Source organism: Gossypium arboreum, chromosome 2, assembly GCF_025698485.1.
Source record: "Gossypium arboreum isolate Shixiya-1 chromosome 2, ASM2569848v2, whole genome shotgun sequence".
NCBI lineage: Eukaryota > Viridiplantae > Streptophyta > Magnoliopsida > Malvales > Malvaceae > Gossypium > Gossypium arboreum.
This window is the reverse complement of record NC_069071.1, coordinates 108,498,985-108,517,476: the sequence shown is the minus strand read 5'-3', so window position 1 is coordinate 108,517,476 and position 18,492 is coordinate 108,498,985. Positions and strand designations below refer to the sequence as shown.

General features: G+C 33.0%; 3 protein-coding genes across 4 annotated transcripts; 2 read left to right on the top strand and 1 right to left on the bottom strand.

Moving 5' to 3' along the window:
- The first annotated feature begins 7,374 nt into the window (after positions 1-7,374).
- LOC108460820 (lysM domain-containing GPI-anchored protein 1-like) lies at positions 7,375-10,287 on the top strand. The gene is made up of 5 exons (XM_017760484.2): positions 7,375-8,510; positions 8,809-8,926; positions 9,027-9,188; positions 9,265-9,296; positions 9,663-10,287. Exons 1-5 carry the CDS (start codon positions 7,841-7,843, stop codon positions 9,935-9,937), a joined length of 1,257 nt encoding a protein of 418 aa, XP_017615973.1. The 5' UTR covers positions 7,375-7,840; the 3' UTR covers positions 9,938-10,287.
- A 456-nt stretch (positions 10,288-10,743) lies between these two features.
- LOC108459655 (psbP domain-containing protein 3, chloroplastic) lies at positions 10,744-12,963 on the bottom strand. Its single transcript, XM_017759057.2, has 9 exons — positions 12,703-12,963; positions 12,393-12,602; positions 12,240-12,305; positions 12,091-12,171; positions 11,912-11,994; positions 11,756-11,831; positions 11,385-11,503; positions 11,210-11,254; positions 10,744-11,032 (listed from the first exon to the last, which is right to left on the bottom strand). Exons 1-9 carry the CDS (start codon positions 12,752-12,754, stop codon positions 11,006-11,008), a joined length of 759 nt encoding a protein of 252 aa, XP_017614546.1. The 5' UTR covers positions 12,755-12,963; the 3' UTR covers positions 10,744-11,005.
- A 1,371-nt stretch (positions 12,964-14,334) lies between these two features.
- LOC108458257 (uncharacterized) lies at positions 14,335-16,931 on the top strand. 2 transcript variants are annotated; one of them, XR_008279025.1, is made up of 6 exons: positions 14,335-14,751; positions 14,839-14,947; positions 15,180-15,391; positions 15,481-15,508; positions 15,745-15,885; positions 16,603-16,713. XR_008279025.1 is itself a non-coding variant. In XM_017757580.2 (6 exons), the coding sequence occupies exons 1-6, from the start codon at positions 14,494-14,496 to the stop codon at positions 16,682-16,684; spliced, it is 798 nt and encodes a 265-aa protein (XP_017613069.1). In that variant the 5' UTR covers positions 14,352-14,493; the 3' UTR covers positions 16,685-16,931. The 2 variants fall into 2 exon arrangements, 1 of the variants encoding a protein (XP_017613069.1); XM_017757580.2 differs by having other exon boundaries at positions 14,352-14,751; positions 15,777-15,885; positions 16,603-16,931.
- The last annotated feature ends 1,561 nt before the right edge of the window (positions 16,932-18,492 follow it).

The window sequence follows — 18,492 nt, the reverse complement described above, 5'->3', positions numbered from 1 at the left end:
ATTATATCGTTAAATAGTGATGTGGATTTCATGTAATCTCCATTTAACACTTAAATTAATATATTAAAACAATAGATTTTTCTTTTTTATGCATGTGAGCCCTACCACTTTATTAATTTTTTTTGTCTCTCGTTTTTACCATTTTTCCATTTTTTTTTTCTTCCCATTTTCTCTCTAACTTAAATGCTCCCTAGTCTCTGTAATGGCCAAACTCCAAACTCAAAACTCAAAATCCATCAACTCCGGCGTCGGGTCGTCATCACCGGTGGCCGGCGGAGCCCAAACTTCACCCTCTAAACTCGTTTTCTCATGATCTTTTTGCATATGTCTTCCATTTCATCAAATCGTCATGGATTTTTCTATATTTAAAATAAACGTAGCGAAATAATCTTCTATCACCATGTCGTCGTTGACCATTAGATTGGCTTGTTTATATAGTATGTTGCTCCTTTTATCGAGCTCGTCCTTTCTACCATTTGGATTGGAAGATAAATGATCGAAGTGCCATGCATGGTAGATTTAAGATAAGTCTCCTCTTTTTTAATTTTTTCCTTTTACTTTATTTTGCTTTCTTTTTTTTATGGTCCTTTCATTGATTTGCAAGTCATTGTTTGAACAAAGGGGCTTAGCCTTTATTTTATTTTTTTAATTTGATTGTATTTATTGATTTTACGAATAATTGGTTTTGGGGCTAGTAATCGGATTGGGTCTATAAAAGGATTTACTGTGGTGGTGAGAATGGTTGAAGTGGGGCTTGGTGGTGGTTTGTTAGGTATGATGGGTGAGCTAAAATGGTGAAGATGGTGGTGAGAGAGCTTAGATTTAGAGTCTAAGTGGTGTTTTTTTAAGGGAGAGGTGATTGTAAATGGTGGAATGGTGCTAACAGTTGAGAGTAGCTTAGGCTGATGATGGTTGTTGAGGGTCCGAGAGAGAGCTAAGGAAAATGTGATGGTGAGAGAGGTGAACCATGGTGAGATGGTTTGGGGTGGTAATGGCGGTGGCCACTTAGTGTTTGGGAGCTTTGTGGAGAAAAGAATGAATAAGGAAAATAAACGAAAAATAAATAAAAATTAAATAAAGCAATATAAAAAAGTGAAAAAGGTTAAATCTAAAAAAAAAAAAGTGTTTAGATTATGTAGGCATGACATGAAAGCCACGTTAGCATTTAACAATACAATTTATGTCACATTAAACTTTTTAATATTAGATAATATCTCGATGATCAAAATGTTATAAATCGATAATATTAATGATTAAATCATAATAAATTAAACATTAATAGCCAAAACATAAACTTAACCAAACATAAATGATTATTTTATAAATTATCCATAACAATCATTTTTTTTAAGTTTTAACTTAGACGTTAGCAATAAGAATGTAAATTAATAAAAATATTCTTAATTTTCTCTAATATGATTTATATTTTAAATTAAACTTTACAAATAATTTATATTAATTGTTGTATAAGTATATTAAATTATTTAAATACCATTTAAGCTAACTTATATTTTACTTTCCAGCGTCATGTTTAAAATGAATATTTTAATTTCCTGTAACATCCCGAAATTGGGTTTGAAAGTTTTAGCCCCGCAAGTGAAGATTCGTCAATGTTTCGGTGAACAAGGTGTTCACCAATGCTTCAGCGAACTAGGAGTTCACCAAATGAATACCAGCAAGGAATTCACCAGTGTTTTGGCAAACTGATGCCCTTCAGAATGATCAATAAAAAGTTCGCCAAAAGAGTTCAGTAAAGAGTTTCAGTAAGGACAGTAAGAAGTATATGCCAAAAGATGTGGGAAGGGGGTTCATCAGAAGTTGTGTTCGCTTGTCTGTTTGACGAGCTAGTGTTCGCCAGTTAAGTTGCGAAATAAGGGTTTGCCAGTCAAGTTGTGAACTGGAGGTTCACCAATCAAATTCAAAGTCAGACTCAAAATAGGAAATAAAGATATGGTGTATCTAGTAATACTTTTCGTGCAAGTAACACATTTCCTAAGTCAAGTACAATATCTTAAGATTTCCAGGACTCTTATTCTATGAGAATTCTCTCATCAATATTTTGAATCAAGTTAGTAAGAACCATTGTAAGCCTCTATCCTGTTAGGGTTGATTGTTCAGAAAGCTAGGTTCACTTGCATGTGTGGATTCTGTAAGTTTTGTCTATTTAAGTAATTTGTATGTTTATGTATGTTGCGAACCAGCCGGGCCATCTACCAACAAAGATAAAGGCAAAGCAAAACTTGTGTAAATTCTCAAGCTTTTTTAGTGAGTGGTTAAGAATTGTCATAAGTGTGCTAACCTATCATGTTTTAGTATGAATGCTCAGGGGTTCGTAACTTGTGTACGAACTGTTATGTTATTAAAAAAAATTTGTTTTTAAAACTAAGTTTCAAAAGTAAGTTTTCCTACAAAACTCTACTTTTAAGTTTTGATACTTTGTTTCCAATACATGTTTTAAGCCATGTTTTAAATATATGTGTTACTCGTGCTCCAATGTAAGACTATGTTTTCCAGCATGTTTTAAAAGTACAGTTTTATAAGCTATGTTTTTACGAGCTCTATGTGATAAGTTTCTGTGTGTGCTCATTTATAAGCCCTTATGTTGGATATATTGGTATACCAAAGGATTATGAGTACTCACCATAAGTTTTTTGTGATTTTGAGCTTTAAGGCCCTGAGACATGTGGAGATATAAGAGAATGTCGAGTTATGCTCCATTCAATGGGACATGTTGGTGTACAGGAGAGTGTTTAGCTTTATGCTACACTTATGGGACATGTTAATGACTCTTTAAGTCATTCTGAGGCGTTATAAGGAGATCTACATATCCAACAGATTCTGATAAGATAAGTGTGAGCGAGAACATGTTTTATGTTCCTTAGCCATTCTGATAAGACAAGTATGTGAGCATGTTTCATGCTATTCTAAGATATATTTTTAAAAAAGTACAAGCTAAGTTTTTAAGTATGATTTTCAGTAAGTATACGCGAAACTATTTTCAAACTTATATGTTTTTTGACAAGAAGGATCTGCGAATTGGGTCACTTACCTTCATCACGAACCCAGCACTCAACACAATTTTCAGACTAAATCCTCTTCCGTTTTAAACTCTATGTTGTAAGCTTACTCTGTTGATTCCTGATTATTCACCGAGTTCGTAATGAACTCACCCACACCTTTCTTACTTCGTAGGTTAGTAAATCACGAATGGCAGTGGCGAAGTAGATGACTTGGCGAGATTCATACCTGAATAGATATCAGTGAACCTATGTAAATAAGCGATGAGATTTTATTTATGTGAGATTAGACTTATTATAATTTAATTCTGTTATTGAAATAATTTTCCTTGAAATTTTAAGATTATTTTCATTCTACGAACCCTAAAGTAAAACATTTGTTATTTAATTATCTTTTTATTATGAATAAAGCTGAAGTTTTCCATGCATAAGTGTTACGTTATATTATCTTAACTTTTATAAAAAAATTGTAAGTCAGATTTATTGCTAAGTATTGTTTTCTACGACCCTTGTATGTTTGCGACTCCGAAAAATTACATGCGTACCCCTTGTTAGGGATAGCTTTACTACTTAGCGAACCCATATATGTATTAATGCGAACTCTGTTACAGTATGATAATCCATTCATGTACAGTTCCTTTTTTTTGATAAGTTTGTTTATTTAGCGAACCTATAATGAATGTTAGCATGTGAACCTATATTACTATATGCGAACATAGGTTGATTGTGTGAACTCACGATGAATGTTGCTATGTGAACTTATGATTGAGTAATGTTTGTGAACCCTTAATATGTTGTAAATTGATATGCGAACATTTCCTCTAATTGTTTTATAAGCTTGCATGTTTTATATTATATGCATGATGTTATGACATTCCGTTGCAATGTGTGAAACTTAGTACAACTTCCATGTTGTGAATCCACGGTGTGTTGGAGGTTAGGTTGGGAGTTAATAGAGAGTCACTCCAATAGATAATGTGGCAAACCAAATTCGAGTCGCACTTACTCGGTTGAGTTTGGGGTGTTACACTTCCCACAACACTTTTTAACAACAATAGAGAATGCTTTAAATTAACAAACCACGCTTTTCTAAAGTACTTATCAAAAGCGCTTTTTAACCGTAACAACAATGAATAACTATCCCTCAATGTCATGTACCCACATAAGAATGATTGATATAGAAATCATAACTTAGCAAACCCTAGCTTCTTTACATTATTTGGATAAAGCGTCTACAACATTACTTTATCATTTTCTATATTGAGTGGTTTAATCCTTGTAATCTACTAATTTTATCAGCCTTCTTTCTCTTCTAAATAGTAGTGGTTTGTTTATCTCCAACAGATATTTCAATGTCTTATTATACATATATATCACAAAGATAATACCTTTTAAATAATGCCTCCATTTAGTGCATGCCATGCTTAACGCTAAGTACTCATTCTTATAAATAGACAAGTTAGTATGTCTAGGTGCTAAAGTCTTGCTTAGGTAAGCCACAAATTTTCTTTCTTGGGATAAGACTGCACCAAATTCATATGAACTTGCTTTAGTTTCTAAGCAAAATGGCTTAGAAAAGTTTGGTAGAGTCAAATTTGCTCATTGGTGTGAAAAGTGGTAATTAAAAATAGTAACAAAAATATAATAAATAATTTTCAAATCTCAAAACTCACTATTACTACTTTCTCACGTATTCGTAAGTATGCAGGATCGTAGTCAAGTAATAAATTACAATAAAATGTTTTTATTGAAAGAAGTATTTCAATGATTGAACCTACAAGTTGTTGATTTAAAACTATCTAAGACAATTAATAAGAATAATTTTTATTAAGCATGATTAACTAAAAAACTAAAGAAAATAAATAATTGGATTAAATAGTAAAGTGAATTGCTATGCCAAATGTAGTAACAATGAAGTAATCTTCAGTTAATGAGAATTACTAATCTATTTCAGTTATTGATAGATCTAGGGTTTCTTAAACATGATGAAATATTCGGTCGATATGTAAGCACTGGGATAGTCAAATCGACCATGTAATTTGATACCCCATACCCAATATTGAGCATATCTTCAACCTCCATTAACAACTCCATATCAACATCCTCACTTTCCCGATGCCTAGACGCTATTGTCTCAACATCTTCACTATCATTAAGATCCATCTCAATGTATTTATACTCTCTTCTATTGGACTTTGAAAATCTATACTTCATGATAGATATGTACTTAATACTTTAGCCTGTATTTTCCTAAAGATCCTTATGTTTATGTTGCCTAAGGAAGTATCAAAAGTCATGTTGAATGTCTATTTGATTAGAATATGACTTCATCATTAGTTGAATACATGTCTCCATTAAAAAAAAAATTGTGCTAAGAATCGATCCGCTATCTTGAACCTACCAAATAATACATGTCAAATATTATAAAAATATTTTATCTTAATAACAATGATTCTAACAACCTTATTGCTAACTTACTACAATGACACTCATATACAATAATATAATTTCCTTGTACCATACATAGAACATATTCAACAAATGGAATAATAATACCATAACATTTGTAACAAATTCAACGTTTCATAGTAATAATGATACCAACAACATTAATACTAACTTACTACAATGACAACCATACACAAAAAAATAATTCTTCTTTAGATCATATGAGAAATCTATTTAATAATTGTGAAAACAATAATAAGATAACATTATCTGCCATACCACTAGCTTATGTATTGTGAAAAATGTGCACTTAATAAGTTACCGAACCTTTATACCTGTTGGAATGTTTGTAATAGGATTATGGAAGAGAAGATTTTAAGAAAGTTGTATTTTGAATGATTCTTTTTTTACATTTTTTTCCTAATGAAACCACTAGATTTATAGGATATGAGAATAGGATCAATCAATTTAACTATACCTAAAGTTAATGCCTATCAGTGTCAACTTCACCATTAAAAAGTATTAATGAATTTGGCACTTGTAATAATCAAGTTTTGTTCCATCATGCCAACTTCATTTTTGTAACTGCAAAGTACAAGATCCTTAAAAGAAATTTTAAAAAGTAGTCATTCAATATTCTTAAAAGAAATTTTAAAAAGTAGTCATTAGGACCTCGATATCCACTTTTGTTGAGTTAATTGAATTGTTTTTCTTCTTTACAGAATGTTTGGATTATATATTTTACACATATCATTAGAAAATAACTGTAATACTATAAAAGTAAGGTAAACAATAAAATGGTCATTAAACTATTGCATTTTTTCTATTTTGGTCATTGAACTATTATTTTTTGATTTAGTCACTAAATTTTTGAATTAAATATTTTGGTCACTCAAATCTGATTTTGGCTTTGTTATTATCTAATAACAAATTTAGCCCTCCAATGTTTATACATTATATCAATTTGATCTTAAATATAGAACATTCAACAAATTTAGCCCTCAAGGTTTACAAAATTTGTCATTTTAATTTGAATTCTAAAAAATTCACATAACTTGATCTATAACTAAACAATCCATTCCCCATAATTTTATGGTCTGTTTGAAGCTGAAGATGGCAACTTGAGCTCACACTTTTTTTTTCTATTTTGGGTATTGAATTTTGTTGTTTGGTGATGTTTTTATTATAAGTTGGCTGTTTGGCTGTTGTAGCCTCTATCAGATGTTTGTAATCAATTTTGCTTCATCTATTGTAAGCTTTTAAATATCATTAGTATATGGTGTTCTTTTCATTCTTTTTTTCCATTTTCCATGTATTGGGTTGGTAAATGGGGTGTGTAAAAATAGTCTATCCAAAGACGATGTTAAAAATTTTATATAGGAGTAGGATAATATTATAAAATTTTGAAACCTAAAGTTAACATTTCGGGTTAAGAAGCTTAAATTATTAATTTCGTAAAGGATCAAAAATTAATTTATTAAATATTTTAGAATTAAAACTAAATTGACAAATTTTGTAAATCTTGAGGGCTAAATTTATTATTTCTTAGAATTCAAACTAAAATGACAAATTTTGTAAACATTAAGGGCTACAATTGTTAAATATTTTATATTTAGGATCAAATTGATATAATGTGTAAATATTGGAGGATAAATTCTTTTTATTTAGACCAATAAAAAAGTCCAAATTTGCTTTGAGTGACCAAAATATTTGATTTAAAAAAGTTTAGTGACTAAATTGAAAAAATTAATAGTTCAATGACCAAAATAAAACAAAAGTAATAATTTAATGATATTTTTATAGTTTACCCTAAAGTAAGATATCATTATAAAAAAAATTTAAAATTAACAAAAGGAGAGGGACAAATTAGTCTTTAAGGGTAAAAAAGGTAATAAAGTTTGAAGACTCCAAGATCGAGAATCTGACTTGTGTTGTGTGTGTTCACTTCATTCCAAATTTGTCCCCTTCAAGTCCACGCGCCCACACTCTCTCTCTACTTCGCCAAAGAAACCCAAACCCGAACACTATGAAACTTACCTTCAAGTTGCTACATTGTTGAGTGTAACTCTTTCTTTTTCTCAAGTTTAAAGAGTGGTGCTGTTTTTGTTGAAAGTGGAGGGTAAAACTTAAAACCCAGCTGAACAAACCCTAGCAACCTTCAACTCCACCCCATTCCATCCTTAGATTGGATCAATAACTTCTTTTATTTGTTCGAAATTCTCGTTTCATACTGAAGGAAAGAACCCCATCTTGTGACTTTGAGTAGCAAAGCAAAACTCACTCGGTTCTTTTACATTCTTCCACCACTCTGTTTTACCCTGCTCTTAACCGAAGAGGAACAAGCAAAGAAGCCCCTCGAATCCAGCAACCTTGCAATGCCTAACCGAAATCCCACTTTTTTCTCCTCCTATTTTGCCCTATGCTTCATGATTTTCTCTAATGTAGCTTTGGTAACTTCAAAATCAACCATCGAACCCTGTTCAAACTCCGATTCCTGCAACGCCTTGCTGGGATACACTCTCTACACTGATTTGAAAGTGGCGGAGGTTGCTTCCCTCTTCCAGGTTGACCCCATTTCCATTCTAACATCTAACGCCATCGATATCTCTTACCCTGACGTCGAAAACCACATCCTTCCTTCCAACCTCTTCCTCAAGATTCCTATCCTCTGTTCCTGCGTTGATGGAATTCGAAAATCCGTTTCCACTAAGTACAAAACTCGCCCACAGGACACACTTTCATCAATTGCTGACTCGATTTATGCTGGTTTGGTATCAGCTGATCAGATTAAGGAGGCTAACTCCATTTCTGATCCTTCTGTTCTTGATGTGGGGGAGAACCTTGTCGTTCCTTTGCCCTGTACTTGTTTTAATGGGACTGATAATGAACTGCCCGCCATTTATCTATCCTATGTGGTGAAGGCTGTGGATACTTTAGCTGGAATTGCAGCCAGTTATTCCACTACCATCACTGATTTGATGAATGTTAATGCTATGGGGAGTACTTCTATTAAGGCCGGTGATATTCTAGCTGTTCCTTTATCAGGTACTTTTCCATTGCCTTGTTTTGGTGAATTCTGCAATGCTCTAATCATTTTAAGCTAGTGCCTTCTTTCTCTATGTTTTTGTCTTGCGTACATAGTAGCCTAGGATACTAGGATTAGGCTTTTATATAATTGCTGCAAATGGTATTGCTATATATAACCTTTTTGTAGTTTTACAGTTTTTGCATTGATGAGTTCAAGTCGGTGGAATTGAGTAGTATATTTTTATGCTTTTGCTTTGTTTATGTCTGTTTCCTGAGGGCAATGGAAGTTAAGTGTTGTTTGTTTGGGTTCTTGCAGCTTGTGCTTCAAATTTTCCTAGATATGCCTCAGATTATGGATTGATTGTTCCTAATGGGAGCTATGCAATTACTGCCAGCCACTGTGTCCAGTGCAGTTGTGGGCCCGGGAGTCGCAAGTAATCGAGCTTTTTCTTAGCTTATTAGTTGTATGATTGACTTTACTGCTTGTGATTATTCTTTTTCCCTAAATCTAACAGTACTGATTGTACCGTACAGTCTGTATTGTATGCCGTCTTCGTTAGCTGTTTCTTGTTCAAGCATGCAATGTAAAAGCAGCAATCTTAAGCTGGGGAATGTTACAGTGCAACAAAGTAGTGCTGGATGCAATGTTACTTCTTGTGCTTATGGTGGTTATGCTAATGGAACCATTATCACTTGGTATACTACAGCTTTTACTTGCTTTTATTGACGGTTCGAGAAATCATCTGTGTTAAACCGTGTCTGTGTTCTGCAGGTTGTCATCATCTCTTCAACCCCGATGTCCAGGTATGAGTTTTACAGTGATTCCAAAACGCAACAAGACAAGAAATTGTTTAGTTTTAGGGTGACTCACAGATTTGGACTTCCCCCCAATCTAATACAATGTGAAGTTCTTATCTGGTGTTGATTATCAGATATTTTTTTGTCTAGCATCTACAGATACAAATAATGATTTATTTATTCATCAGTTTGTTATCTTCAATGCTGGGGCTTTTTTAAAAGAAATGAAAGTTTCAGCTTCTATGACAACATTTATGGCTTCAAATCTTGAGGAGCTGAACATGAGCAGTTTCATGTTTTGATTTCACAAATATTTCCAGATGGTCATAGAATGCTTCTTGACTGATTTTAAATTCCCATTAAATAATGCAGGACCACAGCAATTTCCTCCCCTTCTAGCCCCACCTACTCATGTAACACGGGATTCGGCTTTCGCCCCAGCACCTGCACCCCAGTCAGATGGTGGTTCCACAACAACTGTGCCTAAGACAGTGCCATCTACTGGGTCACTTCCTGGACTTGCCCCAGCAGGTGCCCCTATGGGAAGTACATCTGATGCGTCGACTTTGGTGAATTCGGCTGCTGCCATTCCTACTGCATTTATGATTTTTTTGCTTATCAAATTAATCCCACCCTTCTCCTTGTAAGTTTGCTCCTCCTTGTTTCGAAGGTTTCTTACTTTTTGACCTGTCCCAGTTGTGTATTGATGTAACTTTGGCCATGATTGCATTACAGTATGTGCCGTGAGCTTTCAAATTGCACTAGTAAGTTAATTTACTTGATTTCTACTCATTCAGTGCAATTAATGGGGAGTAGCCTTCTTTTCTGTTCATTAAATTTTTGCTAGGTCTAGTCTTTGTTATTGCTACAATACTAGTGGGGAACAGCATAAGAGAATAGCTAGTTTTGAACCTATCGGGTCTGGTCTTACTGGTTCACCGGAGGATGTTGCTTAAAAATGTAATATCAAATATATTGGTTACAGAAGTTTTGAAGACATAGGATTGATCTTTTAAAGCTTTTAATTAAAAACAAACTGGACAGTAGGTGCTAAATATCTTGTTTGAAATCCAACATGTATACTCTTTTCTCATCAAATATGGAAAAAAGTTTATATTTTCTATCTTTTTATTTTTCACCCTTCCAATTTCTCATCTTTTCAATTTTTTAAGCAGAGCTTAAAATTCCACTAGGGAAATTTGGTATCCGTGTTTGACTTCAAGACTTAATTTGGTATTTGAGTTTTTTTTTTCTTCATAATTTGGTAACTGAGATTGATTTCAAGGTTCAATTTGGTTTCCAAACCAAATGACATTATGTGATCTAATAAACTTTTGACGTGTACTTTAGTTAAAATACATTGAAGTCAAGTCAAACTCAAGTATCGAATTAAAAATTAAAATCAAGTTCAAGTATCATATAAAAAATATGGAATCAATGTTTTAGGGTAGTATTTGGTTTGATAACGTGTTCTTAGAATTGAATTGATGTGATTTCTTACCGAAAAGAAGTTCTTTTGGTTTGACAAAAAAATTTATCAAATCTCGTACGGTAAGAAAAGTACTAATTGATCAAATCTCTTACGGTGACAATGCCTGATCATGTAAGCTTTCTCTCTCAAAATATGACTTATAAATGGCTGATATATCCCGACTTTTAGAGGATCTCTCTGTAGAAATAAATAAAGAGTGGCTTGGTTTCCAGCAAGAGTTGCGTCAAATAAATCTGAAGGATGATACTGCCTGAAAGACGAAATTAAGGCACGAGATCATCAATTTTATATTATTATATTATGGTAAAAACAATAATAATCATCATGTTGCTGCACCAACTGAGGTTAGTTTTGGGTTAACCATGCACCAGATACTGAAGATTTAAAAACTTGTAGCATTCTATATAGTTTGATTAAAGCTACCAACCTTCTGAATTCTTGATCCATATTTCTCTGCTTCTTCTTCCACAAACTGCATGCGGAAAATGACACATATAAACACACGTACATACATGTGCATATAGGAACAAATGATCAGCGAAGGTATGGAAGCAACTGAATCGTATGTATGTATGTATGTGTTATAATTGATGCAAGCTCACCTGTCCAGTGACAGTATATAGTCTGTTATACCAACCATTGGATGCCATTCCAATAGCTGAAAACAAATGTCTTCTACTTTCTCCTGGATTTTGCAGTGTATACTCAATATAATAGAAGCCTGATAAACGGATAAGCAAAACAAGTTAATTAATCAAGTAGAGAAACAAAGTGTAGTTAAAAATTTGATCTCTGAAATTTTACCCCCTAATTTTTTTCTTCACATGAAATGATCTTTTTTAATTTCTCTTTTTTAAAATAAGTTTTCTTTTTCTTATCATCATCCTACTAAACTTCATTGGAATGGAATAAGTATGCTTTCATGGTGGAGGAAGAGGATGGTCTTGCAATAATAATAGTAATATATATATACCATTAGATGCTTTGCAGTCAATGAGTTTTGCAGCCACACCAGGGGGCCTTTGCCAACTTCTGTCCAGTCCACTAACCTAACGGAAAAAAGCAGTTAACAATGCATAGTTAAGCAAAAGCTTCATAACTAAAAAAAAGAAGAAAAGAAAAACCGTACCAGAGTGTCTGCAAAAGCATCAACTTTACCGAAGGATTCCATTCGAGTAAAATCGGGACCAAGCCCCGTGATGGCAACGCTAACTGAAGCAATCAATTTTAGTTTGTTGCATATGCAATCGCAAACCTAGAAATGGATTTAGGAAATGAGTGCATGTGAGCGAGATTAGCATTCATTACCATTTGAGTTGGCTTCTTCTTCTGGATAGAAAGCAGTAATGGACTTGAAATTATTGGGCTCACCAGCTCCCACTTGCCAATCTACAACAGCAACAAGTAATCATTTCATTTTACAAACATTGAAATGGATATAGGAAAGAGTCACTGACCTTGCGGAATAAAAATCTTGAACTTATTCACTTCATCAGTATAAACTCGGAAATCTTGTGGCACATCTGAAAGAGAGAGAAACAAGATAAGATCAAAACTGAGAACAAATTAAAATTGAAAAAAGAAACAAGTAATATAATGAACAGAGTTACCAATCTCTGCGATTGCAATAGCAGTAGACATAATTAATTGGGGAAAAGAAAAAGCAATAAGAGGCGCATGAAGTATAAATTGTCTTCTTCTTGTTGAAGTTGCATGGCCGTCGTCTTCCTTCATTAATTCTTGATTTTGCAGTTGCATTTGCAGGCGCTGCACTCTCTTGGTATTACTATTTAGGGGAAAATGTAGTAATCCTCCTCCTCCTGGTCAACATATTATCATGAAATCAATGGGGTAACCCAAAATAAAAAAAAGTATACACAAAAGAGTGTACGTAGCAATAGCAGTGCTCGTCTGATACACCTTTCTTTTTCAAACATGGTGAAATGTAGAGGCACCAGACTGAGGAGGCCATTCTCTTTTTTCTGCTTTTCCAGGATTTTATTTTATTTTTATTTACTTAGTATATTTCATGTTGGTTTTTATATGTCACGGCTTTCAGCTTGATTTTTTTTTCTGTGGCTCACAAACAAAGCTTATCCGAAACTCTACAAGAAAAGTTTATTGCCCACAGGACACGCTTTCATCCATTGCTGACTCGATTTATGCTGGTTTGGTGTCAGCTGATGAGATTAAGGAGGCTAACTCCATTTCTGATCCTTCTGTTCTTGCTGTGGGGAAGAACCTTGTCGTTCCTTTGCCCTGTACTTGTTTTAATGGGACCGATAATGGACTGCCTGCCATTTATCTATCCTATGTGGTGAAGGCTATGGATACTTTAGCTGGAATTGCAGCCGGTTATTCCACTACCATCACTGATCTGATAAATGTTAATGCTATGGGGAGTACTTCTATTAAGGCTGGAGTAACATTGTATGTACTAAGTAGCAAAACTTTCCTAGCATTAGGACACCTTCAATCAATCAAAGTACACAAGCTCTAGCATTATGTTGAATACTTATGGTGTGACATTCTGTGGGAGATGCCAAATCACCTTTTCAATTAGTCTAATTTAACTTAAAACCCTTTCTAATCAAAAGCATATTGAGTACTTATTCTAAACATTGCAACAATGACCTACATTAATTAAACTCAAAATTTCTCATTATTGTACACCTGTCTATTAAAATTTTTTTCACTAATATTACATCTTTTAGTATCATTGTCGCTTTATCTCATGAGAAATGAAACGAAAGTAAAATTCTCAATTTGACTAACATGATAAAAACCAACATCTTTTAAACAAGAAATGCTTCTATTGTCTTGTAAATTAATTTCCATATTACAACAAACTCAGCTCCAAGAGAATGCTCTATTGTTACTACATCATGACCTACATGTCTTTTTTCCCATCTCAATATAATGTAGAAAGGTTTAAATAATAATAAAAAACTTTTAAAAACACACAATAATAAATAGGTAAAAAGAACTTTGTACGTCCTCTCAATTCCAATATTGAGCAAATTAGTTTTTCTGAAAAAAATTAGAGTAATTTAATCCCATAAATTTTGAAAGCGAACAACTAAAGAAAATTAATCACAACGTTAATGTTTTTCCCTCAATTTTACATAAATTTGACTAGTATAAGAACGAAATTAGACATCACAATTTATACATTCTATCACTTTAGTCATGATTTAAAAAATTAGCTTACGATATTAAATGTTAAGGCTAAATTTATTAGTTTTTTAGAATTAAGATCAAATTAACAAAATATATAAATATTGAGAGTTAAATTTATTATCATTTCAATTTAAATTAAGTATAATTAATGAAATACATTAATTTCAGTGATTAATTATTCTTAGTTGCTTACTTTATAAGATTTAAATTACTTTAATTTAAAAAATTAATTTATTAAATTTCAAAGGAGAGAAGACTTTTAACTAATAAATAATAAAAATTTACTATTTTCAAGTAAAAACGAACAAATTCAATTATAGAAGAATGAAAAATCAGAAGCAAAAGTGAAATGTATTGGGTGTTGTGTCCGAGAGAGTCAAAGCTAGTAACAGCGCTTTAAACGAAACTGGTTGACGGTCTTAGCAGAAACGGCAATTTTGGACACGTAAAGGTGAAAACGACAACATCCAACCCCTCTCTCCCCCCATATCTCAAGTCCCCGAAGAAAAGTTCCATTTTTTACCTTTATCAATGGGCGGCCATGAAGCTGTGGAAGTTGCCAAGACCGTCCTCGAAGTCGCCGACGTCGCATGGACCGCCTTGGAATGTAGCCACCACCTCCACCATCCCCATGATGCTCCCCACAGTCTTCACAATTCCGAGCTTCAAAAAGAATTGGAAACCCTAAAATCCGAAAATCGGCGTTTAAGGAATCAACTGGAACAGAACCTCAAACTTCTCAATAATTTATCTGAATCTCCTGTTCTGTTAAACGATTGTCCTCCTAACGTATGTAAATTTCAATCTTTTAGGTTTTTTTTTTTTCTCTGTGTGTGTTAATTTTTTTTTCGTTCTGATTTCTGAAATTAATTGCAGCTCTATGCTCGGTTGGTATCTACCGTAGATTCTAGAGACTTTTTGACCCGACTCAAATCTCTTAATGAATCCGATATTAAAATTGAGTTTCCATTCAAGGAAGCTACAGGTTCTTATATACTAAATCTCTTCATTTAATTGTAATTGTTTAATAGAATAAATTATGGCAGAGTAATGCTACTTTTCTCATCATTTTTATATAAACTATTTGCACTTGTCAATGTTTAGGAATTCATAATTGGACTTATAAATTATGACCTCATCTGGTGGGGTAAATTTCTCCTTTTGTATTAGGAATGTATGCATTGATTGATCAGGTAATCTGTTTTTTGCTTAATTAGGAGATGATGTACATTCAGCTGAAGTTCTGATTAACGTTGACCAAAAAGAACCAAGTTGGTGGGTATGGGTAACTGATGAAATGGTTCCAAGCAATGTTGAAGAGTGGAGTGGAATTGATGATGAGAATTACGTTGTTGTTAGCGAAGAGCATGTTGTGGATGGTGTTGCTAACTTTATGGCAAAATGCCTTTTGTTGAACCCTAAAGCTCAGGTTTTTAGCTACTTGTTTGGCTTTTTTCCATTCGTAATTTACTATATTTACCGTGTTCTTATGTTTGTTTTGTGATCCTGATATTGCAGACTATGACCCCAGAAGAACTGCAGAAAAGTAAGTTTGCTTCATACTGTAATTATGTGTTCAATTTCCAGATGTGTCTTCCATTTTACATGTTTGGTAACCTTAGTGTTTAGACACTTGAAAAGTTGTTTTTTGTTTTACGAGTATGTTGCCTATTTTGAGACTTGCTGATGAATTTCAGCAGATAGCATTGATTTCCATTGAGTTTGTAACTAATTAGCATGCCTCTTGCCCTATTCTTCTAACCAATTGTGAGTATCATGTAGCATTTGCTTACTATGATGAGATTTATAAGCAGCTATGCTGAAAGCATTAGAAGGTGTCAGCAAATTGGAGAAGGTTTTGAGCATTTGGCATGCTGGAAAGATGTTCTATGTGTTGTCAACTTGGGGATTTACATTGGCTGGGTACGTTCTGCTGTTCCTTCTTTGTTTTGTGTACTTGTAAATCGCATTCCATTCCCTCAACGTAAAAAAAGAATGGCATGCTTGTCCTTATTTTTTTGAGAGGATAGGCTTGTGTAAACTTTGTGTACATCGTTGAACCTTGATCCTAGTAGCAATGCTTATAGATTCTCTTTTAGGAAGATCAAAGTCCAATATACAATTGGCATGGATGATTAAACCAGTTCTGATAATTTATGGCACCTGCTTTGATTTGTAGCAGGTGAAAGATATAAATGGCTCCTCACACCTACACATCTGTACTATTTTTTATACCTTAGCAAGTATTGTTATTTGTTGAAACAACTATGCCTTTTATATATAAACCACGTAAACTTCTTGCAGAAACATTTGATTAGTTATCTTGCGAGTTAAATTCACGCAATTTATTGAAGTACTGTTTGAACAAAATTATCACCTATTATACTACAGCATAAAACTGGGATCTCTAAGTTTGCCTTTACTATCAAACCATCAATAGCTTAGAAATCTTTTCTTTTTACTGCAAAGTTGTATATATTTAGGTTATGGAAAGATTGGTACCCGACAGATCTTCTTAGGTGCCACTAGATTTAGAGTCGAGAATTAAACACGGTGTGCTAGGCTTTAACCATGTCCGTATTTAGTTTCTAATCTAATGAATTAAACTTTTGTTAATCAGTTTTTCTGTGACTTGGACAGGTTATATAATAGCCGCACTATAGTGAAACTTGCTGCAATGGGCATTCAAACAACTGGCAAAGTTGTAATGAGGGTACTATAAATGAATTAATCTGTTCTATAGCAGAGAAAGAAATTTATTGACCAAAAAAAAAAAAATGGTCTATCTGAACTGTAGATATGCGTGGTTATTTAAGTCATGTGGGTGTGAAATGTAAATGTTGTGAATAGATACGGTTGCATTTGTACCATTTAATGGATAAATTGTATTTACCATCCTATGCTTGATGTTGATAATTATTCAAATTATCCCAACAAGGGTGAATTAGTATTTAATTTTTTTTTTAAAATGAAGGCTCAAAACAAAAATACCAAGAATTTAGATTGTTTCGACTTCAATTGTGCACTTCCACTAGCTTAGTTTATCATAACTAAGGATTTTCTTACCAAGGATTTTCCTTAAGAAGAAGGCATAACTTTTACGATACATTATTTTCTAGTTTCGAATGATTAGTAATGTCTCACAAATTGAGAGAATAAATACATCTCAAAAGTACATTTACAATTTTTAACTTTCACAAATACAATTAAATATTAAAAAGAAAGAATAACAAATAAACTTACTAATGTCTTTACAAAAAAGATAGTATAATAATGAAAGATTTGGATTTTTGCACAAAAAACTTTGTAAGCTTATTTTTGTCCATTTGAGTGATCTTTTGGAAAGATTTGGAGTTAATTGGAGGAAGTTTCTAGTTGTTGGGAGCATTGATTTTGTGCATTAAATGCATTCTACATGGTTAAGTCTTGAGATTTAGTTAAAAATAATTGTTAGAAAAAACTAAGTCTCGAGACTCATAAGATGATCTCAAGATTTTTTGTACAAGTCTCGATCCTTGATGAACAAGTCTCGAGAATATGCTCCTTAAAATGGAACTTTGGCTATTGACTTTACTAGTCTCAAGACTTGCAAGCTTAAATTGTGAGACATTATTGTCAGGCTCAAGATTTGCATGGCGAGTCTCAAGATCTAATCTCTCTAAATAGAACTTTGACTACTAACTTGCAAAGTCTTAAGACTTACATTATTGGATCTCGAGACTTAGCCTAAAAACTATAAGTTTAGATACATTTGTTAAGACTTGGAGAACCAAAAAATTTTTGTAATTTGTCAAAGGCATGTAGACACATGTTTTTGAGTTTTATGATACTTAGAAAATAATTTAACCGTTATGAAATTTATTTTTGCAAATTTAATTAAAAAGATTTAATAATTATTTTGTCATGAAGATTAGTGGAGCGAGAAGGAATGGAAGAAAAATGGGAAAGGAGAAGATGGTCTGTTGTTAAATAAAATTGGAAAAAGGTCCATATGAAAGCTGTTAAAAAAGAAGAAGAACACACACAGATTTTACGTGAAAACCCTTCAGGGAAAAAATCACGGGCAGAGGAGAAGAAAATTCACTATGTCAAATTCGAATGATTACAAAAGGAGTTTTGACTACATTTATTTATAAGTTGAAAAAACCTAATTCTAATCAAAGTCAAACATATTATGCTAATAAATGCTAAATATATTGTATTCATAAATACTAAGTCTTCTAGAAAGAAGATATATTTTGTTTAACTTGACTTGCAAGCAATCTCTTAGAATTTGGGTCACACAACTTTAACAATCTCCACCTTGACACGAATTCTCAACGAACAAGTTTTTCACCTCTTCCATTAAACCCCTTAAAGGTTTAACTTCAACAATGAACACCAACCAAGTCTAAGCAATGCTCAAACTTGCCTATAGGAAGTGACTTAGTCATCATATCTGCAGGATTTTCATGAGTACTAATTTTGCTCACAACAATATCACCACGAGCAATAATATCACGAACAAAATGATACCGAACATCAATGTGT

Excerpts from the sequence above, each read along its gene's own strand:
- LOC108460820 (XM_017760484.2), top strand. The coding sequence starts at position 7,841 with ATGCCTAACCGAAATCCCACTTTTTTCTCCTCCTATTTTGCCCTATGC. Across the intron at positions 8,511-8,808 it reads TCTAGCTGTTCCTTTATCAG|CTTGTGCTTCAAATTTTCCT; the intron begins GTACTTTTCCAT and ends GGGTTCTTGCAG. Across the intron at positions 9,189-9,264 it reads AATGGAACCATTATCACTTG|GTTGTCATCATCTCTTCAAC; the intron begins GTATACTACAGC and ends TGTGTTCTGCAG.
- LOC108458257 (XM_017757580.2), top strand. The coding sequence starts at position 14,494 with ATGGGCGGCCATGAAGCTGTGGAAGTTGCCAAGACCGTCCTCGAAGTC. Across the intron at positions 14,752-14,838 it reads TAAACGATTGTCCTCCTAAC|CTCTATGCTCGGTTGGTATC; the intron begins GTATGTAAATTT and ends AATTAATTGCAG. Across the intron at positions 15,509-15,776 it reads CCCAGAAGAACTGCAGAAAA|CTATGCTGAAAGCATTAGAA; the intron begins GTAAGTTTGCTT and ends ATTTATAAGCAG.
- LOC108459655 (XM_017759057.2), bottom strand. The coding sequence starts at position 12,754 with ATGGCCTCCTCAGTCTGGTGCCTCTACATTTCACCATGTTTGAAAAAG. Across the intron at positions 11,832-11,911 it reads ATGCTTTTGCAGACACTCTG|GTTAGTGGACTGGACAGAAG; the intron begins GTACGGTTTTTC and ends TTTTTCCGTTAG. Across the intron at positions 11,255-11,384 it reads TATATACTGTCACTGGACAG|TTTGTGGAAGAAGAAGCAGA; the intron begins GTGAGCTTGCAT and ends TTCCGCATGCAG.